The 24,105-nt window shown below is 39.5% G+C and overlaps 2 protein-coding genes across 6 annotated transcripts in view; both read right to left on the bottom strand.

Annotated features, from left to right (window-relative positions):
* Positions 1–24,105, bottom strand: part of LOC114664075 (interferon-induced very large GTPase 1-like) — a 421,773-nt gene that overhangs the window by 198,868 nt on the left and 198,800 nt on the right. Inside the window, exons 1-2 of one of the 5 annotated variants that reach the window (XM_051928930.1) lie at positions 17,628–17,786; positions 16,587–16,873 (exon numbers count right to left, since the gene is read on the bottom strand). The exons of 1 other annotated variant lie outside the window; for it this stretch is intronic. In XM_051928930.1, the coding sequence (XP_051784890.1) occupies positions 16,587–16,865 (279 nt within the window). In that variant the 5' untranslated portion in view covers positions 16,866–16,873; positions 17,628–17,786. Of the gene's footprint in view, positions 1–16,586; positions 16,874–17,627; positions 17,787–24,105 lie in introns of those variants that run through there. 3 more of the 5 variants (XM_051928914.1, XM_051928927.1, XM_051928918.1) reach the window with 3 other exon arrangements.
* The window catches only part of LOC127528414 (uncharacterized), a 191,767-nt gene that overhangs the window by 150,609 nt on the left and 17,053 nt on the right, over positions 1–24,105 (bottom strand). The window lies entirely within an intron of this gene.

The following is a 24,105-nucleotide window of genomic DNA, read 5'->3' as shown; positions in this document are numbered from 1 at the left end:
AGGCAGTATCTTAAATACCAACTACATTCAGAAGACAATCCAAGAGGACTGAGTGATCGATGGTATCAAAGGCTAAATTTAGGTCTACCAAAATCAAAACAGCACAACATCCAGAATCAATAGTAAGTCATTGGAAACCTTAGGAAGGGCTGATTCTGTACAGAGGTGTGCTAGGAAACTTGACTGATACACCTCGAAAATATCATATTGAATTAAGAATAACGAAAGCTGAGAAAAAAAACTTTCTCCAATTGTCATGTTTCAGCCAGGGTTCCTCCTCTGACTGGGGTTCAAATCTTTGTTTTATGTCTGTTTTTAAATTCTGATTATTTCGTTTGAATTAATTATAAGAGGCAGTTTTAGAAAGTTAATGTTTAATTCACTTAAGTGTTTTCTAATTTCAAAATAATATCAGTTTCTCATAGTTACTTAGATTATAGTATAGTGTTTTTATTCTTCGTATATGAGAAAGTAAAAATGAAAGGAGTACCATGCAAAAGTTTGGACACCCACAAGATATTTGATGTCTCAGATAACTTTTACCAAGGTCTCAGATCTTCATTAGCCTGTTAGGACTATGGCTTGAATCCAGACTTCATTAGGAAACCCCAGGTGATGAAACTTGCAAAGCTGTATAAATTCTCAGACACCTCAAACCTTGTCCCAAAAATGGTTTCTCTAAGCAGCTGCCTAGTACTCTGATTAATTGATGCTCAGAAACAGAAGGCTACTAGAACATAGCAAAGTGTTTTCAGGTAGCTTTTTCCTCAGTTCCTAATGTTATTAAGAAATGGCAGTTAACATGAACAGAAGAAGTCAAGTTGAGGTCTAGACCAACAAAACTTTCTGAAAGAAATGGTCATTGGATTATTTGAAAGGCACATAAAAACTCTGTTTGACTGCAAAAGACCTAAAGGAAAATTTAACAGACTCTGGTGTCGTGGTGCACTGTTCTACTGTGGATCAACACCTGAACAAATACAGGTATGACCTTCATGGTAGGGTCAGCAGAAGAAAAACTATCCTGCATCCCAGTCACAAACTTTAGTGCCTGAAGTTTGCAAAAGAACATTGAAACAAGCCTGATGCATTTTGGAAAAAAAATCTTCTGGACTGATGAAGTCAAAATAGAACTTTTTGTCCACAATGTTTAAAGGTATATTTGGAGAAAAAATTGTGCCAAATTCCAGGAAAAGAACACCTCTCCAGCTATTAAGCATGGGGGTGGATTGATCAGGCTTTGGGCCTGTGTTGCAGCTAGTGGCACAGGGAACAAATCATTGGTTGAGGGAAGGATGGATTCAAATAAACACCAGCAAATTCTGGAAGCGAACATCACACCACCTATAAAGAAGTTGAAGTTAAAAAGAGGATGGGTCCTAAAACAAGATGATGATCCAAAATACTCCTCAAAATCTACAATGGAATACCTCAAGAGGTGCAAGCTGATGGTTTTGCCATGGCTCTCACAGTCCCCTGAACTAAACATCATTGAAAATCTCTGGATAGTTCTCAAAAGAACGGTGCATGCAAGATGGACCAAGAATCTTGCACAATTAGAAGCCTTTTGCAATGAAGAATGGGCGAAAATACTCCAAAAGTAAGAACTGTACCAGTGAATGATGGAAATAAACATGTAATCTTGCTTAAAATATTAAAGAAATATGTAATCTTTAGCCTTATGCTTTTTGGTAATCTGTTCATTTTCTACGCATATAACAATTCACAGTAACAGACAGTATAAGTAAGGGTACCCAGACTTTTGCATGCCACTGTGTGTTTCAATGCCTTGGTTATGTTCCATCTGTTTTTTGGGTTGTTCCCCAAGATGCAGAGCCACCTGCTGATTACCACCAGAACTGCCCTCTGCTCTATAAATCTGGAGGGTATCCTGTAGTTCCTGGCAGTTCTTTTTCAGTGTGCTTTGGGAGTGGTACATTTTTTGTGTTTTGCTGTACCTTACGTGGATTTGAACCTTTTGCTCTGTTTTTTTACTTTTCATGGGATACTGTATTGGGACCTGTTTTCTTTGGATTGCCTTTGCTTTTTAGACAATTTAATTTTGCCTTTCTGGTCTACAGAGCTTGCTTTTTGTTCACAGAATGATTTTGTCAGGAATAAACCTTTTTATTTTTATAAAGATTCTTTGAGGTCCTTTTCATTTTCAGTCGGGGTTGAGAAAGTAATGCCCCCAGTTGGCAATTTTGGAAGTATCTGTGGGGCATTTGGGACTTCCAGTTCCAAAATGCCAGTTCTTTGGATAAAAATGGCACTTCAATACTAAATATTTTTAAACCAATATCTGAAGGATCTAAATTAGGCTTTTTTTTAATAAGAGGCTCCACTATACTGTACTATCCTTAAAATAAGAAGGCATGGAACTATTTACTAAGCAGCTATTGATTATAGAGAGAATATTAGGCAAAAATGTCTGCATTAAATCCATCAGAAATCGTGAGGGAATAGTGTTCACTAAGCTGGTGGTCGGCTTCATTTAGGTAGGAAAAGACACTGGCTGAAAGTAGGTCAAGACATTGGAACATACTCTTGGCACAGAGGGGTCACATGTGGAAGGTAAAATGTTACCCCTTATCTTGTTAATATTAACAATAAAAAAGTCATGAAATATTTCAGTTTATAGTAGGAGACATGTAGAAAGGGCAAGAGTTTAACAATAAATTTATTGAACTAAATAACATGAAAGAAACATTTTCCAACTCGCTGATTTTTGTGGACCTATTATTTATTTAGTCTGTGATTGATTACTGTTGCTGAGATCCATTGTTTCAATAAAGAGACATGTTAAGATACATACTCTATATCAGTGGTCCCCAACCTTTTTGACAGAAAAGACCACTTTATTAGATGCAAATTTCTCCACAGACCGGTCGTTGGGGGGGGTCGTTGTTACGGATCATGCACCTTTACAGTGGATGGCCCTAAAATGGGAGTCGAACCTGCGGATCACAAGGTGGTTTTTAGACCTACAGCTGTACATTTCACTTCTGGTTCTGCCCCAGAAGATGTCACTTCCTAATGATGTAATTTCCACATCCCAAGAAGTCGCAGCCCAATGACCTCATTTCCGGTTCCAGTCCCAAGATCCCTCCTCTTCCTGCTTTTCAAGTATATATTCTCCATGTTACCTAACCTATTCAGTTCTGTTTTGGACTCTTGTCTGTAAAGACCATCATTCCTCAACCTTCTGCATTTTGCAGCCAATTCTCAAGTATACGGGAGGCTGCCCCAAACCTCTTTGTGTGTGAAGGCTTGATTAATTACCACACAGTCAAAAACTAAAAGAGGAAATTCAAACAACTGGTTTGTGGAGTAGTACTATATCCTCACCAGTATACTTCAATACCCTGCAATATCAAGAGACTGAAAAACACCAGCATGTTAGTCCAGATAATCATGATCTACAGCAGGGGTGCCCACACTTTTTTGGTCTGCGAGCTACTTTTAAAATGATCAGGTCAAAATGATCTACCTACATTAAAAATGCTATATATATATGTTGCATAGTTTACTGTCAAATAATGCAGAGTACGCAACACATGTTTCGCCCTTATTTAGGTTCATCAGGCGTACACACTCCACTGCATCCCTCTTGGGGATCAAACCTCGGACATCAGTGTCAGAAGCGTAGCCTCTTTACACTGTGCCACGGTGTGTGGTTAATTTATTTGACAGCCTGTAGATTGGAGTACTTACATTCATAGCATCCGTTGTCTGAGTCCCGATCTGATTGTATGGGTGGTTACCTACCAGGTAACGCATGTGGTTGGTCTGCCAGTCTGCAAACATCCGCCACGGGTGCCCTCTCAGTTGTGAGAAGCAGATCATAGAATGTTGCATAATTTACTGTCAAATAATGCAAAGAGTATGTGATACGTGTTTCGCCCTTATTTGGATTCTTCAGGCGTACACGCTCCATTGCACCCCTCATATATATACAGTATATATATATATATATATATATATATATATATATATATATATATACTGAGTATACTTTATACATAAAATATATGTTGTCGTACCTTGCATAACTGAATAACTCTTATGGCACAATAACAATTCAATACATTTATGGTCACTACAGTATTTGGATTTAATAATCTTCATGTAGGAAAAGACTGACTTGCATAAATAAGTAGGACCGAATAATGCAGTCAAGGAGGCAGCACATTTCCTCATGTTTGGGTACGTTTCCTCTGTAAGTAAGTTCCAAAACTGTCCATTAGCCCCAGACTTCATCTGAATGTCATCCTGTAGTGTCAAAATCTCATCCTCCACTGTAGAGGAGTTTTAGGTGAAACAGTGTTTGATGTGGGTGAATCACCCTCAACATCTTCCCTAAATAAATAGCACTTAAATGTAGCGATTGGCTCAAGTAAAGCTGAGTCTTGAAACCATCTGTCAAAGTCTGACAGGCAATTTTCAGTCTGCTCTGTGTAGCATATGCTGTCATGTTGCGCACACGCCTTCCATTGCGTCTCCAGCTCTGACGCGAGGTTTTGGATGTTCCCCAAATCAAGGCTCTGCAGCTTTGAGGACAGATGTTGCATTTTTCGTTTGAAAGCATTAACAGAGCTAATCATATTGACCATGGTTGTGTTTTTTCCTTGCAGCTGTAAATTAAGCTCATTCAACATGTTGGTCAGATCGGAAAAAAAATGCCAAGTCTAGCAGCCATAGTGTGTGCTTGGTGTGTGGGTGTGTTTGTGTGTGTCCTGTGGTGGGTTGGCACCCTGCCCGGGATTGGTTCCCTGCCTTGTGCCCTGTGTTGGCTGGGATTGGCTCCAGCAGACCCCCATGACCCTGTGTTCGGATTCAGCGGGTTGGAAAATGGATGGATGGATGGATGTTTAATGACAAGGAGAAACTCCTTTTTTTCTGGCCAGGGGTCTCGAAATCTCAGCAGGAATTTCTCCCTAGGCATCTGCCTCAACGAAGGCCTCTTTTATCATCTCTCCATCTTGGAAGGACTTCTTATGCTTAATGCATGGCCCCCACATGGGGGGGCTGACAGGGCTCTAGCCAGGGGGCCCAGGATCACAGGGGCCCGGCACGGGATGAGTAGATATTATGCACAAACAAAACGTATGAACAGAAAGCAAGAATTGATCCTACAGCATTGAGTGTCAACTTCAGCATAAAATATTTTGAAAACTAAAAACAATATCGAAAAAGTTTCAGATAAAAAAATTTCTACATACATTTTTCTACAACTTTCTCGCTTTGACATTTTACAAATCCAAATAAAACGTAGATCTCTGCCGAAAATTTTGATATTAATTGCTGATTTGGTGTCATATAGTTTTACATATTCTTTATTTATAAATATTATAAACAATAAACTTAAACAAACTATAAATGGTTTTAAACACAATTAAATAAAAATACTACACAAAAAAAGCAGTTGCTGAGGTAGTAGCAGGCAAACTCAATTTCCAGAATATGATTTTAAAATTTCGGTAGTTTTCCCAGTATTGGATTTTATCATCAGCGATTTAAAGACAAGATTTGAAGCAGCAGATGCCATATGTGAATTATTCTCACCCATTTTGAATTTTCAGAACTTGGACAATGGTTAACTCACCGCAAGAGCTGCAAAACTTGTACATGCATATGCAGAAGATCTGTCAGATTACTTACTGGATGAAATCTTTCACTTCAAAAGTATTTACAAGACAGTTTTTGGTGTTGAAAAAAGCCCAATTAGAATTTTGAACGCAATTTACGACAAAAAACTTCAAGGAATATTTGCCAATATCTGTCTCGCTATTAAATTGTTTTTTGTACAGTCCCAGTTACTGTTTTTTCAGCAGAAAGATCGCTTAGCAGATCGGCAAATTCATTAAAAACATGGCAAAGAAGTACAACTAGTCAAAAACGACTTAATCATCTTGCAATTCTGTGTATCGAAAATGATTTAGCTAAACATGTTGATTTTAGTGAGGTCATTGAAAATTTTGTGTCAAAGAAAGCTAGAAAACAGATTTTGCAATAATTTTTGATACTATTGTAAGTTTTTCATTAAGATCTTTACTTTATAAATATATTCAATAAATGTGCATAATACTTCTTATGTTTTCGCATCATTAACCTCGGTTATTTTATTTTAAATCCTATTGGGTATCATGTTTTCCTCAACCCTAGGTGAAGGGCCCGCCATAGATCCTGGCTTAGGGGCCCGCATTAGAATGTGGGGGCCATGGCTTAATGATCGAGTGACTCACCCGGAACGATGCTTCGGTGTGTCTGCCTTTGCTTTTCAATTCAGCAGAGTGAAAAATGATGGCTGTCCGATTAACTGCGATTTTAGTTCCCTCTCCTTTTTCTTTCTCAGATTGCTTTTCGGAAGGAAGTCAGTTTCGTAGTTTTTATGAACAGTTTGAAAGTGCCTTTCCACATTTTCCTTCTTTGGAATAACAATGATAGATTGACAGATCAGACAAACGCACTTCGATTGTGACATTGTGAGAAAAAAAATCCTCTTCCAATTCCACATCCAGCCCATACCCTGAGCAAAAACCCGCCCCCCAACAATTTTTTTTTAAATACCTTCCTTAGTCGATATAAATTGGAAGGCTAACTAGATCACTTAGCCAGAGTTTTGCAGTAGCTCGCGTGTTTGATAGTGCATGCGGGATGACCCATGTGTTAGAAAAAAAGAGATCTCAGACTGGATGCCCTGTATGTCAATCAAGTGGCAAATGCCATAGGGAGGATATATGATAGACTAACATTTAAAAAAAAATTTTTTTGAATGCAACGCGATCTACCTGCACTACCTTTCCGATCTACCGGTCGATCACGATCGACGTATTGGGCACCCCTGATCTACAGACACCATTAGACCAGGGTTACCTTAAACAGGAAACAAGCAGGTTTAAGACTGTTATCAGTAGTATCAGCCTGATGCCAAACAGAAACATCACTAAAACATGGCAGGTGTCAGTTTAACTGTCCATGTCAATGTCTGATGATCAATTCACTATCACTTGATTCAATCAGTGTTTCAGTTTGTTTTTGGTTGAAGGCTCCGCTCTACTTATGAATATTGATTCACCACACAACAGTCTACAAGCAGGGAAAAATGTCAGTATGCAACACACGCTATGTACATCAGTAATGCAGAGCTCCAATCTAAACAAACAAAACACTCCAATCCTCAACCAGCTCCAATAATTTGGTTTAAATAAATAATATTTCCACCATATAAAGTCAATTCCATATTGTTTCTGTTTCTGTAACACTTTACAAATATTTTCAATGTGCTCTTCAAAACTTTTATTGTAAACTAATATTTCATCTAGGTAACGTACACATACTTCATCCTTGAGAACACCTAAGCATGTCCCTCTGTATCACTGGAAAGATTCCAGTGCATTAGTGAGGCCAAATGGAATCTGAATCCATTCATAGATAACCGTGGTGTTTTGAATGCTATGCATTTCCTGCTTTTCTCACTCATGAAGACCTGGGGCCTCATATATAATGCCATGTGCAGAACTCATACTAAAATATGGAATACAGATAAAAGTGGAAATGTGCATACACAGAAAAAAATTCAGATGTACAAAGGCAACTCCCATTTACTTCCGCTCCATAAATACTAGTCAGTGTGAAATGTAACGCATGTGTAAGCACGTGCCGCTCCATCCGACTCCTCCCAGAATTACGCCCCTTTGAATATCCATCCATCCATCCATTTTCCAACCCGCTGAATCCGAACACAGGGTCACGGGGGTCTGCTGGAGCCAATCCCAGCCAACACAGGGCACAAGGCAGGAAACAATCCAGGGCAGGGTGCCAACCCACCGCAGGACACACACAAACACACCCACACACCAAGCACACACTAGGGCCAATTTAGAATCGCCAATCCACCTAACCTGCATGTCTTTGGACTGTGGGAGGAAACCGGAGCGCCCGGAGGAAACCCACGCAGACACGGGGAGAACATGCAAACTCCACGCAGGGAGGACCCGGGAAGCGAACCCAGGTCCCCAGGTCTCCCAACTGCGAGGCAGCAGCGCTACCCACTGCGCCACCGTGCCGCCCCCTTTGAATATGCAAATCAATTTAAATAGCCCTTTATGTTCAGTGTTTTGTGAAAAAACAATGGCAAAAGCACAGGTGTGGGAAAAACAACTTCAGCGAATGTGAAGTTCCATGTGACCTAGAAGAACTTCCATTAGGCAATCGCCCTGGCACCGGAAGTATTCCCGGGCCCATAATGAAAGGGACCGCACTCCCATATCCAGGCGAGTCAGAGCTGGGAGGACGTACAGCAACACTTGAGGAGGCCAGTGTGGTGGTAAGAAGAAGAGAGGTATTGTGGACAGAGAAAAACCTGCATATTGTGTGCTTTTGTTGCTTTGTGGAGGTGAATTTAATAAACCTTCCATTATTTGAACCCGGGACTCTTGGTGTGATCGTGTTTATGGTTTGCTGACACCCCGGTTTCCATCACAGTGTACAAATCAAGGCCCACAGGTAGAAGACACTGACCAAAGACACACTGGCCTGGAAGCTTCTGGGGATACCCCAGTAGGTATCAGAAGAAGATACTGAGGATAGGATAGCTTGGTCTGTCCAGCTCAGCATTTAGTTATGGTGTTCCTCATCAGAAAATGTGGAATGAAAATAATAAATGATGATAATGATCACTATTGTAGTCCTGTTTAAAAACAATAATTAGATAACCAATACAGAAGATATTTACCATCTAACATAGTAGCGAAAGAATAACTCTCTCTTATTGTCTTGGACAAACAAGGAATGTGGCATAGAATTACCTTCCATCTACATCAGCAGGGATGCTGTAGAAAGGGACAATAACTTTTCACTTTTTGAAGTTACCATCACTGATGACCTGAGGTAGACACAACATTTCTCAGCTATCATCAGAAAGGCTCACCAATGGCTTTATTTCCTAAGATGACTGAGAAAAGTGGGGACGTCCCCATACATGCTCATCAGTTTCTATAGGTATTGTACATAATATAGACCAGGGATTCTCAAACTCGGTCTTGGGGTCCCACTGTGGCTGCAGGTTTTTGTTCCAAGTAGCTTCTGTTTTTAATCACTCTCGTGGGCTAAATAAGTGAACTGTTATTTCCCAGATTCTATGTTTTGGGAACAATATAGAAAATAGAAAACTAAGTTTGGTAAAAGTTGTTTTTACTAAAATGTACTAAGCAGTTATAAGGGAATAACGTTTTTTTTTTTTTTTTCATTTTAACAATATTTTCATCTTGAATTTCATTCAAATCCATGATTTACTAATTAGCAGGTTTGATGCTAAAGTAGTTGGAGCCTTTAACAATTCAGTGTTGTTTGCCCGAGTGTCTGCTCTATTTGTTTTTAATTGTCATTATTAAGATACAATGAAGGGAGCAAACGGGACAGAGAAGGGGCAAAATATAATGAAATCAAAAGAGTGTTAAGCATTTAAATCTATAGTAAAAACAGAAATATTTCTAAATGTCTTTTAAATATAAAAATCACTAGGGGGCTCCGCCCCCTGCTCGCTTCGCTCGCCAACCCCTGGTGTTGGGAATGACAAAGAGCATGATGTATGAATGAGATATAGAATAGTGTGACGGTGTAGATGATGCAAATAGAAAGCAAATAATAAAGTGTGTGGCACAGTGTAAAGGTTTATTTGAAAATTTCTTTGTACACGCCGTTTAAGTGTAAAAGGTAATTACAGCTCAGAACTTGTAAGGTCAATGAAGATGGTTATTGTTGTGATCAGAGTCAAGTTTGTCAGAGCTTAGAAAGAGTTGTGTCTCTCCAGGAAGTAATGGAATGACTTGGGTATTAATGTTTTGCACATTAATATTTTTTGGACATAATATAGTGCGTTGTGTTAAAAGGGGCATTTGGTCTAATGAGATTGCTGTTCCAAATCTCTCTGTAACTAAGTTGTCGCAGATAAAGGCTTGAGGAATTGTAATAATATGTGGCTGAAGTCCATCTGTATTGGTGAGTGTACCATCTCTCAGTTGTAATAAGCAATTGTTATGATCTGGTTCTGGACATAGCATCTTTTTTACTAACTGTATCTTTTGAAAGCAATGCCAATTGTCTGCGTATTTTAAGGTGCACTGAACAATAGCTGAGTGCATGGCATCTGGAAGAATAGCTAAGCACTGTCTAAAATCTCCTCTTCATAAAAGTACCTTTCCTCCAAATCGAATATTATTATTCATAAACGTTTGTAGAAGTTTATGAATGGTGTTGAGTAAGTGACTTCATGTCATTGAACATTCATCAATAATTAACATTTTTTCAAGACGGATGTCACGTGCAGTGCCACCGTTAATGTTCATAGTGGATACCGATTTGTAGGATCTAATGCAGTTCATAAAGTTTTTACTTTCAGGTACATCGTTAGTTAGAAGCTTTTGTAGATATTCAGTATATGAATGTAAAGGAGGCAGTCTAATTTGACCCTTTTGACAACAACGTGTAAATGTATTACTTGTATTGCCAGTTGTTTCTTCAGGGAAGTGAACTGAATGACAATGATTGCAAATGACATTCATTAATCCGAATGAATTTTCCTGGTGTATATTTTTCTTGTGCCGTTTGAGAGGCGCGTTGTTGCATGTGTAGTATTTGGGACGTGTTGTTTTGGAGCTGTAATCGATTTGCCTGTGCTGTGTGAGAAGCCCGTTGTAGCCTTCCTTGCCGTTAACGTATGTCTGAGACGGGAGGTGTTTCGTTTTGAATCCGTGCCTGTTGCGATGCAGCACTTTGATTGATAGCTTGCGTCATGTGGATCTAGGTGTTGGGAATGACAAAGAGCATGATGTATGAATGAGATATAGAATAGTGTGACGGTGTAGATGATGCAAATAGAAAGCAAACAATAAAGTGTGTGGCACAGTGTAAAGGTTTATTTGAAAATGTCTTTGTACACGCCGTTTAAGTGTAAAAGGTAATTCCAGCTCAGAACTTGTAAGGTCATTTAAGATGGTTATTGTTGTGATCAGAGTCAAGTTTGTCAGAGCTTAGAAAGAGTTGTGTCTTTCCAGGAAGTAATGGAATGACTTGGGTATTTATGTTTTCCACATTAATATTTTTTGGACATAATATAGTGTGTTGTGTTAAAAGGGGCATTTGGTCTAATGAGATTGCTGTTCCAAATCTCTCTGTAACTAAGTCGTCGCAGATAAAGGCTTGAGGAATTGTAATAATATGTGGCTGAAGTCCATCTGTATTGGTGAGTGTACCATCTCTCAGTTGTAATAAGCAATTGTTATGATCTGGTTGTGGACATCGTATCTTTTTTACTAACTGTATCTTTTGAAAGCAATGCCAATTGTCTGCGTATTTTAAGGTGCACTGAACAATAGCTGAGTGCATGGCATCTGGAAGAATAGCTAATCACTGTCTAAAATCTCCTCCTCATAAAAGTACCTTTCCTCCAAATCGAATATTATTATTCATAAACGTTTGTTCATGCCATTGAACATTTATCAATAAACAACATTTTTTCAAGACGGATGTCACGTGCAGTGCCACCGTTAATGTTCATAGTGGATTCCGATTTGTAGGATCTAATGTAGTTGATAAAGATTTCACTTTCAGGTACATCGTCAGCTATAAGCTTCTGTAGATATTCAGTATATGAATGTAAAGAAGGCAGTCTAATTTGACCCTTTTGACAACAACGTGTAAATGTATAACTTGTATTGCCAGTTGTTTCTTCAGGGAAGTGAACTGAATGACAATGATTGCAAATGACATTCATTAATCCGAATGAATTTTCCTGGTGTATGTTTTGCTTGTGCCGTTTGAGAGGCGCGTTGTTGCATGTGTAGTATTTGGGACGTGTTGTTTTGGAGCTGTAATCGATTTGCCTGTGCTGTGTGAGAAGCCCGTTGTAGCCTTCGCTGCCATCAACGTATGTCTGAGACGGGAGGTGTTTCGTTTTGAATCCGTGCCTGTTGCGATGCAGCACTTTGATTGATAGTTTGCGTCATGTGGATCTAGGATGTAGATTTGTGCATATTAAATGAAGTATTGTAGGATCTAATGCAGTTCATAAAGTTTTTACTTTTAGGTACATCGTTAGTTAGAAGTTTTAGTTGAGCTTTGCGTTTTTGGAGTCGAGTCATTTTTTCTTTTAGAAATATGGATAAGTAATAAGGAGTATTGTACTCACTGTTAATATGGAGCCTTTTCTGCGGTTGAACGGTTAATAGTGCCTTATTGTAATGAGATCCACCTATGCTGCATAGCCGTCTATTTTGTTGTTTCTTTCGTGTTCGTGTGTTTGTTCCTGTTATCCTTTCCTTTTCTTTTTAATATTTTTATTTTATTAATTTTCATTGTAATCATTCCATACAAACAGATCAATTTATAACCCAACAAATTTGAAGACAAATCAAACCCCACCCCTGAGAAGGAGAGCTTAGCTAAAGGAAAATTGCTTTAAGCTTTTTAATAAGGCAACATTAGACAAAAGAAGGGGAGAAGTAAATATCTATATAAATAAGAGATGGAGAAGGGAGTTAAATGCAATAATAGTTAATTCTCTTATTCTAAAATAATATTGATTAAATCCTGCCAAGTTTTGCTAAAATTTTGTACAGATCCTCTAACTGAAAATTTGATTTTTTCCAATTTCAAATAATATAAAACATCAGTTTCCCACTGACTTATAAGAGGAGAATTAGGATTCTTCCAATTTAACAAAATAAGTCTGTGTGCCAAGAGTGTAGTGAATGCAATCACCGTTTGTTTGTCCTTCTCCAATTCAAGTCCATCTGGAAGGACACCAAACACAGCTGTTAGTGGGTTAGGAGGGATTGTGATACTAAGGCTGTCTGAGAGGCACTTAAAAATTTTTGTCCAAAATGATGTTAGTTTGGTGCAGGCCCAGAACATGTGACCCAGTGAAGCAGGAGCTTGGTTGCAGCGCTCGCAGGTTGGATCCTGGCCTGGAAACATTTTGGACAGTTTTAAGCGAGACAGATGAGCTCGATATATAATTTTTAGTTGAATAATTCTATGCTTTGCGCATATAGAACTCGAGTGAATTCTCTGCTTTGCTACCTTCCACTCCTTTTCTGATATATTGATTAAGAGATCTTCTTCCCAATGTCCTCTTGGATCTTTGAAAGGTAGGGACTCTAATAAGATTTTATATATTGCGGAAATAGTGTTTGTTTCCTCGGAACTGAGCAGTATTTTTTCCAGCATTGTGGAGGGTGCAAGGTGGGGGAAATCGGGCAATTTCTGTTTAACAAAATTTCTAATTTGAAGATAGTAAAAGAAATGTGTAGCTGGGAGGTTAAATTTTGAACGTAATTGTTCAAAAGATGTAAATATGTTGTCTATATAAAGATCTCTGAGCATTTTAATCCCAAAACTTTTCCAGGTATTAAAAACTGGATATACTTGCGAAGGTTGAAAGAGGTGGTTCCCTTGCAGAGGTGCCACTGATAAAAGATTTTCCATCTTAAAATGCTTCCTAATTTGGTTCCATATTCTGAGTGAGTAAAGCACAATTGGGTTATTAGTATATTTGCGATAACTTTCATTTATTGGAGAGCAGAGCAGGGAATATATGGATGTGTGTGTGGGGGTGGGGGGGGGGGTGAGGATTGTTGTTGCGCGAGCGTCTTCTTTCTTTTTGTGTTCCTGTGTCTTGTTGAATCCCCCTCTTTGTGTGTGTCCCGTCCCTTGCTTGTAGGGTCTGTGGGGTGGTTTTGTGTTCTTTTTTTGTGTTCCATGGGCTTGTTGAATCCCCCTCTTGGTGTGTGTCCCGTCCGGTGCCTGTGGGGGGGGGGTGCCTTGCTGTTGTGCGCGAGCCTCTATTTTTTTTTTTTTTTTTTTGGGTCTAGTTTCGTGTGCAATGTGTTTCGTGCTTTGCTTGCGTTTGAATACTTTATGTGCCTTTTCCTTTTTTCGGTGCACCTTGCGCGTCATTTCTCCTTTTTTGTCTTTTTTCTGTGCTCCCTCTTTTTTTCTGTGGTCTTGTCCGTCTGTCGCGGCCCCTCATCCGCCTCTCTCGCCCTCTTTTGTCCCCCTCTCGCGGCTCCTCATCCGCCTCTCGCGGACTCTTTTTGCGCCTGCGCAGTACGTCCTTTTGCAGCTACGGCCCATGGCCGGATGTGCCTGCGTCCATCATCCGGTTTAGCATTCTCGGTTAGTAATATGGATGCCATTGTGCGTTTCTGAATGTAGAATAAAAGAAGAGAAAAAATACCAGCTAATTAAATGAGACTGGTGTTATCGGTTGTTGTCACTGATTATGAATCTGATTGAACCTGAAACCACAGTGGGCCCCCAGAACTGAGTTTGAGAACCCGTTATGTAGACAATTTTACTGAATGGAATAGCACCAGTGGTAGTGCTACTGCTTTGCAGTAAGGAGATTGTGGGTTTGCTTCCCAGGTCCTCCCTGTGTGGAGAGCACTTTGAGTAGAGAGAAAAGCGCTATATAAATGTAAAGTATTAGTAAGTCATCCAGAACAGTAATGAATCAAAACTCCCTTCAGTTCAGGATATATACAGGTGCATCTCAATAAATTAGAATATCATCGAAATGTGAATTTATTTCAGTAATTCAGTTCAAAATGTGAAACTCATATATTATATTGATTCATTACACACAGAGTGATATATTTCAAGCTTTTATTTCTTTTCATTTTTCTGATTATGGCCTACAGGTAATGAAAACTCAAAATTCAGTATCTCAGAACATTAGAATATTACATAAGACCAACAAAAAAATTATTTTTAATACAGCAATGTTGACCTTTTGAAAAGTATGTCCATGTACACTCTCAATCCTTGGTTGGGGCTCCATTTGCATGAATTACTGCATCAATGCAGTGTGGCATGGAGGTGATCAGCCTTTGGCACTGCTGAGGTGTTATGGAAGCCCAGGATGCTTTAAGAGTGGCCTTCAGCTCGTCTGCATTGTTGGGCCTGGTGTCTCTCATCTTCCTCTTGACAATACCCTATAAATTCTCTAAGGGGTTTAGGTCAGGCGAGTTTGCTGGCCAATCAAGCACAGTGATACCATGGTCATTAAACCAGGTATTGGTACTTTTGGCAGTGTGGGTAGGTGCCAAGTCCTTCTGGAAAATGAAATCAGCATCACCATAAAGCTTGTCAGCAGAAGGAAGCATGAAGTGCTCTAAAATTTCCTGGTAGACGGCTGTGCTGACTTTGGACTTAATAAAACACAGTGGACCAACACCAGCAGATGAAATGGCTCCACAAATCATCACTGACTGTGGAAACTTCACACTGGACCTCAAGCAACTTGGATTCTGTGCCTCTCCACTCTTCCTCCAGACTCTGGGACCTTGACTTCCAAATGAAATGCAAAATGTACTTTCATCTGAAAAGAGGACTTTGGACCACTGAGCAACAGTCCAGTCCGTTTCTCCTTACCCCAGGGAAGACACTTTTGATGTCTCTGGTTCAGGAGTGGCTTGACACAAGGAATGCTAAAGTTGTAGCCCCCGTCCCAGATATGTCTGTGTGTGGTGGTTCTTGAAGCACCGACTCCAGCCCAATCTGCGGTTATCCCTATTGCTTGTGCAACTTTTTCTGCCACATTTTTTCCTTCCAGTCAACTTTCCATTAATATGCTTGCAGCACTCTGTGAACAGCCAGCTTGTTTAGCAATGACTTTTTGTGGCTTAGCCTCCTCGTGTAGGGTGTCAGTAACTATCTTCTGGACAATTGTCAAGTCAGTTAGTCTTCCCCATGATTGTTTGACCCACTGAACGAGACTGAGAGACCACTTAAAGGCTCAAAACACCTTTGCAGGTGTTTTGGGTTAATTAGCTAAGTGGAGTGTGACACCATGAGTCTACAATATTGAACTTTTTCACAGTATTCTAATTTTCTGAGATACTGAATTTTGGGTTTTCATGAGCTATAAGCCATAATCAGCAAAATGAAAAGAAATAAACACTTGAAATATATCACTCTGTGTGTAATGAATCTATATAATATTGAATTTCATTTTTTGAATTGAATTACTGAAATAAATTAACTTTTCGATGATATTCTAATTTATTGAGATGCACCTATATAACACAAAATGCCATACAAAGATAAAGAGTGTCATTAATGACCATAGCCATTATGCACAATCCCTTTTCTCCCTCCTCCATATAGGCAAATAAAACAGGATCTTTAGCAATTGCACTACTAGACTCAGCAACATTTTTCATCCACATGTTCAGAGACTATCAATACCCACTCATTCTGACAACTATATGAGTATTTTTTGTTTATAAGCTGATGTTCTATTAAATATATATTATATTTATTGTCTGTGTTAATATTCCTTAACTTGTGTTAGTATTGCACTATTCTCGCTAGTCTGTGGAAGACACAAAAGTTGCAATTTCATTGTATAGTATATGAACTTAAACAAAGTACTTTAATTCCCAGTTATTTCACTGTTCCTCGACCATACCTGTCTGTGGGCCATTCTCAACTTGCTAATCATGGTCACTTACTCAACTTAGCTTTAAAACTTAAGTAGAATGTATCACCTGTGTAGTGGACTTTCTCAATGTCATACTTACAGTTACTGCATATGCATACTCATCAGGAGGAGAACCAGAAAGCCCAGCTTGCTTCATATTCTCAACCAAACAAGCAAGAAGAATGTTTTTAGCCAAAGCAGGCATTGATGGGAAGGTTTGTCGGCACTGTGGGCAATTATAGGCTTCTGTCTGGTGCCAGTACTCCTGTATACATTTCATGCAGTAATTGTGTCCACATGGAAGAGATGCTGGATCCTGCAGGAACTCCAGACACACTGGGCAGGTCAGCTGATCACTATTCAACTGGTTAGTCTCCATGATCTTTACTACAAATAGAAAGAGAGAAAAATTCAGACTAAGAAGAATCTAAAAATGACTATATCTTGTGTTTAATAAGCAAATGGGTAAATACGTAATGCAGGAGCAGTTTAATTCTATCACAGCACACCCACCCAACACATTTGATGCATTTCTTTTTTTATAATGTTGTTAATGCATGTTCTCCCCGTGTCAGTGTGGGTTTCCTCCGCGTGCTCCGGTTTCCTCCCACAGTCCAATGACATGCAGGTTAGGCGCATCGGTGATCCTAAATTGTCCCTAGTGTGTGCTTGGTGTGTGTGTGCCCTGTGGTGGGCTGGCGCCCTGCCCGGGATTTGTTCCTGCCTTGCGCCCTGTGCTGGCTGGGATTGGCTCCAGCTGACCCCCGTGACCCTGTGTTAGGATATAGCAGGTTGGACAATGACTGACTAACTAAAAGAGAGAGTTATGTTTATGGAAAATAAGAAGACAGTAGAACCTGGTCTATTATTATTTTCAATGATGAATCAATAGATTACTTAATTCTTTAATGTACTGGAAGCTTCATATATTAACTGTCTATACTCATATTCCACCTCTTTTAATCAGAATAATCTTATATTTATGAAAAAGTACACGAATATACAGTGACCTTTTCCTAAAATATTTATAGAATATGTAAAGCAATTCTGATCATAAGCATGCTTTTTAAAAATATACTTATAAAATATTGATCCTATATATTACAAAACAAGGTTAAGTTTTTTTTTTACCAAGTCTTACCTGCATTAGCCAATGGAGATTAATTCTTTCTTTTTTCGGAAATAATGTGCTATGCCAGGAGCAGAAGCTTCTTTTATAGATTCATTTGGACTGTTAAGTTTCACTTTTCCCCTTTCCTGGAAATCACGCACAGAATGGAAAACAGCAACTGATAACTCTGTCCTCTACGGGAGCATATGAGGGCCACGGAGAAGAAGAAAAAATATGGACACAATAAATTAAAAAAAAGTATATATCGAGAATAAAGTCGATCTATGTTCCTACCCTCACCTATGGTAATGAGCTATGGGTAGTGACCGAAAGAACGAGATCGCGAATACAAGCGGCTGAAATGAGTTTCCTCCGCAGGGTGTCTGAGCTCTCCCTTAAAGATAGGGTGAGAAGCTCAGTCATCCGGGAGGGGCTCAGAGTAGAGCCGCTGCTCCTCCGCATCGAGAGGAGTCAGATGAGGTGGCTCGGGCATCTGATCAGGATGCCTCCTGGACGCCTCCCTGGTGAGGTGTTCCGGGCACGTCTAACCAGAAGGAGGCCCCGGGGAAGACCCAGGACACGCTGGAGGGACTATGTCTCTCGGCTGGCCTGGGAACGCCTCGGGATTCTCCCGGAAGAGCTAGAAGAAGTGGCCGGGGAGAGGGAAGTCTGGGCATCTCTGCTCAAGCTGCTGCCCCCGCGACCCGACCTCAGATATGCGGAAGAGGATGGATGGATGGATGGATTTCCACTTTATTCTCGTCGTTTATGTCGTGATTAAAGTCGACATGTTCACTTTATTCACGTAGTTTAGTTAGTGATTAAAGTAGAACGTCGTAAACGTCATATTAAAATCAACGTTTAATTTACTAGATTTTTCTCAAACCCCGTCATAACTAATGGAGTACATTAGATGCTTCGGATTAAGTGTTTCCAGACCCGTGCTTGATTTCCTCTTGCATTGAGAGGAGGCGCAGGCAGCGATCGTCACACATAATAAATTCACTTTATGATATTCCTGCTCTCTGAACATTTAGAATGCCAAGATAAATACTGTACTTGATATAATTTTCATGATGAAATGCATTAAAGCATGTATTAAACATGGACAAGGGGGCACGGTGTCGTAGCGATAGTGATATGAGGGGCCAAACAGGCCATAAATCATATATTTCTGTGTGTAATCTATTGGTTTACGTATCAACACTATTGGTTTATGAATATTTACTATCGGTTTGCGTGCATACTTAATTGGTTTGCGTGCGTATAATACTGGTTTCATTCATATGAACCATATTGGTTCGTGTCCGTATATTATCGGTTTGTGCGTGAACTATATCCGTTTGTATATGCATAGCACTGGTTTGCATATGAACTATATTGATTCGCGTGTGTATATTAGTGGTTCCAGTACGTTTGTTATTGGTTTGTGAGTGAACTGCATTGGTTTTCGGTTGTATGTTATCGGTTTGCGTATGAACTATATTGGCTTGCGTTCTGTGCCGGTCTAACGATGATTTTGTGTATGCACTATATTGGTTTCATGCACGTCTTATACTGGTTTCATGTGGGTAACATATCGGTTTTGCGCTTGAACTCTATTGGTTGTATGTGTGTTCCATGTCGGTTTCTCGTACGAAACATACTGGTTTGTGAACGAACACTATTGCAACTCTGTGTATGAACTATATCGGTTCTGCGTGCGAACTATATTGGTTGTTCACGTGATCTTCAGTGAAAATGGGCGGGGCAAGAAACAGGAACTCAGGGGCCGGTAGTGTCATGGAGCATGTAGAGAAGCTGACAGGAGACAGATCTGGGTTTACTTTAAACAGTGCAGTATTTTTTTCCACACAATAGGTTTGGGAAAGGACTTGGTGGTAATTATTACTATTTAATAGAATCTGCCATTGAGTGTGTAATGAACACAAAGCTGAAGTTAAGTACGTCTTTGGTCGTCTTTTTATTCGCTTCCAGCTACATGCTCGCTTGCAACCCGCGACTGTACTTTTTCACACAGCTTTTGCAAGCTAGTTACTTATTCTAAAGGCAAAATATTCTACATTTACGACTGACGCCTTTATCCAGTATAACATTTAGTTACTACTGGTTACATTTCTTATGCCCAGCGATCCCGCACCGTGCCGCCTATTCAGGTGAAGTGACATGCTCATGGTCACACAGTGTCACTATCAGGACTTTAAACGAGAAATGTAGGATTTAGAGGACAAAGCCCTTACCACAATGCCCCAATGCTTGCACATCTGCAATGTGTATATTATTTGACATAATATAATCTTGTCCAGGACAGATTCCTTTGTTAAAGTTGAGTGTAACATTTTTAACCCGTTCAAGAGCTAAATCTGGGATATTTATTCTTTCAAATAATGTATCAGTTTGCAGATTAATGTACACGCTGTATAATATTTTACCATGCACTTAACATTGAAGAAGAAGCTGGTTTGTGAATAAGTAGCTGACTACAAGCATATGTGTAGCTAGGAGTGAATAAAAAGCCACCTGAATGTGTACCTAACTTAAGTCCCGTGATCATTTCAAATGTTAAACGTTAATCATCACCAAGCCCTTTCACAAACATTAAGTGGCATACAAAAGTATTCAATCCCCTTGAAAGTCATAATTTTCTGCAAGACAAAAGATGTATACACATTTATTCATTCAGTATTTTTCTTATGCTGTGACAAAACATTTCCAAAGACAAAATAAACCATTTTCTGTAGACGTTTAACTGAAGAAGAAAAACTCCAAAGTTAATGTTTGCATAGGTATTTAAACCTCTGTGCTTTGGAAGCTCCATCATTACACCAATGACAAATTAATTACAAAGGTGACAGTCGTTTAACAGTCATAATTAAACATGATGAGGTGCTACTTGTTAGTCCTTTCTGTCTCTCTGGATATAAACAGCCCCCTTTGTAAGGGCCGTAATCTTTGGTGGACAGTCACTGCAAAAATGAAAACAAAGAAGCATTCTACTGATGTGAGAAACAAAGTTATTGAAATGCACAAGACTGGGAATGACTATAAAAATATCAAAAGAGTTTGAATGTCCCATTGCGCACTGTTGCATTCATCACCAGAAAGTGGAAGGTTCATCAAAGTACACAGACTCTGACTAGAACAGGCTGTCCCTCAAAACTCAACATCAGAGTGAGACATCAACTGGTGAGAGAGGCGACTAGAAATCCAACTGTCACTCTCAGATGTCTGCGACGATCTTTAGCTGGAGTAAAGGTGCAGGGGTCCACAATTTCAAGAGTTCTCCATAAAACAGGCTTCTATGGGAGGGTAGCATGAAAGAAGCCATTCCTTAAGAAGGTCCACATAAAACAATGTATGGCGTTTGCCACAAAGCATTAAAAAGACCCAGTTAAAATGTGGGAGAAGGTTTTATGGTCATATGAGACCAAAATAGAAGTTTTTGGACAGACACAAGAGGTATGTGAAGTGTAACACTAACATTGCCCAGGCCTCAAGAAACAACATTCCTACAGTGGAATATGGTGGTGGCAGTCTCATGGGGATGCTATGGGGATGTTTTTCATGTGCTGGGTCTGAGAATCTTGTCAGAGTTGAAGGGACAATGGATGGACACATATACTGCACAATTTTGCAAGAGAACTTGTTCCAGTCTGCTATGAAAGCTCAGGAGAAGATTCATCTTTCAACATGATAATGACCTTAAGCATTAGGACAATGTGACACTTTAATAGCTCAAAAACAGAAAGGTGAATGTTTTGGAGTGGCCAAGTCAAAGCCCTAAGCTTAACCCTGTTGAGAATCTGTGGCACTGTTTGAAAACTGCTGTTCAGAGGTGCCATCTCACCAACATAGAGGGTCTCTAGAAATCCTGCCAAGAAGAAAGGGGCAGAATCACTCCTGAGCAGTGTGCAGAACTGGGGCCTACTTACAAAAGAACGAAGGCTGTTACGGCAGCAAAAGGGTTCTTGACAAAGTATGAATGTGCTGGGCTTGAATACTTAATGCAAACATCAACTTTGGAGTTTTTCTTCTTCAGTTAAATATCTACAGAAAATGGTTTATTTAGAAATGTATTATTACAGCACAAGAGTTCACATTAAAAAGAATGAATAAATAAACGTGGAAAAATCTTTTGTCATACAGAAAATTAGGATGACTTTTAAAGTGAATGAATACTTTTGCATGTCACTGTTTGTTTCTGAAAGGGCTTGGTGGTTATTATTTTTAACAGTATTTTCCCGTATTTCTGAAATATTCACGGGGCTGACGTGAGGTGCACATTCTGCTGGCTTTTTATTCAATCCTAGCTACATCCAGTATATGCTTGCAGTCAGCTACTTATTCATACAGCTTTTGCACACCAGCTTCTTATTCTAACAGCATGGCAAAATATTCTACAGCATGTACATTAATCAGAATCATTACAAACTGATCAATTATTTGAAAAAATAAATATTCCACATTTTGGTTCTGCACAGGTCAAAAATGTTAAACACAACTTTAATTTAACAAAGGAATCTGTCTTGTCACAAAACTGTGAAAATTAAAGTGGCTGAACGTGATTTAACACTTTACAGTGCCCATGATAGCACAGTAAATCCTATTTATCAGATATTGGAGTGGAAATACGCAGGTACTCGTATCTGGCAGGGCAAAAATCGGCTGCAACTTAAAAAAAGCATATGCCTTGTCACAAAACTGTGAAAGGTAAGGTGGCCCAATATGATGTAACTCACATATACTGGTCCTAAATATGGAACATCTAGCTTTTCAAAGAATGGACACGATCATATCATGTCAAATAATATGCACGTTGCAGATGTGCAAGCAGTGGGGCATTGTGGTTAGGGCTTTGTCCTCTAAACCCTACATTTGTCGGTTCAAGTCCTGATAGTGACACTGTGTGACCATGAGCATGTCACTTCACCTGTCTAGGCGGCACGGTGCGGGATCGCTGGGCATCATAAATGTAACCAGTAGTAACTAAATGTTATACTGGATAAAGGCGTCAGTCGTAAATGTAGAATATTTTGCCTTTAGAATAAGTAACTAGTTTGCAAAAGCTGTGTGAAAAAGTACAGTCGCGGGTTGCAAGCGAGCATGTAGCTGGAAGTGAATAAAAAGACGACCAAATACGTACTTAACTTCAGCTTTGTGTTCATTACACACTGAATGGCTGATTCTATTAAATAGTAATAATTACCACCAAGTCCTTTCCCAAACCTATCGTGTGGAAAAAAATACGCCGCTGTTTAAAGTAAGCCCAGATCCGTCTCCAGTCAGCTTCTCTACACGCTCCATGACACTACCGGCCCCTGAGTTCCTGTTTCTTGCCCCGCCCATTTCCACTGAAGATCACGTGAACAACCAATATAGTTCGCACGCAGAACCGATATAGTTCATACACAACATTCCGATAGTGTGCGTTCGCAAACCAGTATGTTTCATACGCAAAACCGATATAGTGCACACATAAATCCAGCATGTTACTTTCACAAAGCCGACATAGTACGCACACATAAAACCGGTAGAAGACTGACAAGGACTCAATGTAGTGCATACACAAAACCAATAGCGTTCATATGCGAAACCGATATATTACCCACGTGAAACCAGTATATTGCATATGAAAAACCAGTGCTATACGTAAGCAAACCAGTAGTATACGAACACAAACCAATATAGTTGATACGCAAACCGATTGCATACGCACGCAAACCAATGCAATTCCCTTACAAACCGATAGCAAATGCACGTGAACCAGTAATAAAGTTCAATTCAATATAGTTCATATGCAAACCAGTGCTATGCATATACAAACGGATATAGTTCACGCACAAACCGATAATATACGGACACGAACCAATATGGTTCATATGAATGAAACCAGTATTGTTCGCACGCAAACCAATTAAGTATGCACGCAAACCGATAGTAATCATCCATAAACCAATGTTCATGCGTAAACCAATACTTTACGTACAAAAATATATGATTTTTGGCCTGTTTGGCCCCTCATATTGTGCTGCTCCCTCGCAGTAAGAGGTCCCCAGGTGTACGTTCAGTATTGAAAACCTTTATGGTAGGTGTGACGAGGCTCCAATATTTTAACATTCCGTAATATTTTAATATTTCCATAATCTATTGGTTGACACGTGAACACTATTGGTTTATGAATATTTACTACTGGTTTGCGTATGTGCAGTAATGGTTTCATTCATATGAACTGCACTGGTTCGTGTCCGTATATCGGTTTGTGCGTGAACTCTGTCGGCTTATATGCGTATGCTTTTGGTTTGCATATAAACTATATTGTATTGAACTTTATTACTGGTTCACGTGCGTTTGCTATCGGTTTGTGAGTGAATTGCATTTGTTTGCGTGCGTATGCAATCGGTTTGCGTATCAGCTATATTGGCTTGTGTTTGTATACTACTGGTTTGCTTACGTATAGCACTGGTTTTTCATATGCACTACACTGGTTTCACGTGGGTAATATATCGGT

Source organism: Erpetoichthys calabaricus, chromosome 1, assembly GCF_900747795.2.
Source record: "Erpetoichthys calabaricus chromosome 1, fErpCal1.3, whole genome shotgun sequence".
Taxonomy (NCBI): Eukaryota; Metazoa; Chordata; class Cladistia; order Polypteriformes; family Polypteridae; genus Erpetoichthys; species Erpetoichthys calabaricus.
Note: the sequence above shows the minus strand (reverse complement) of the source record. Positions and strands in the feature narration are given on the sequence as shown.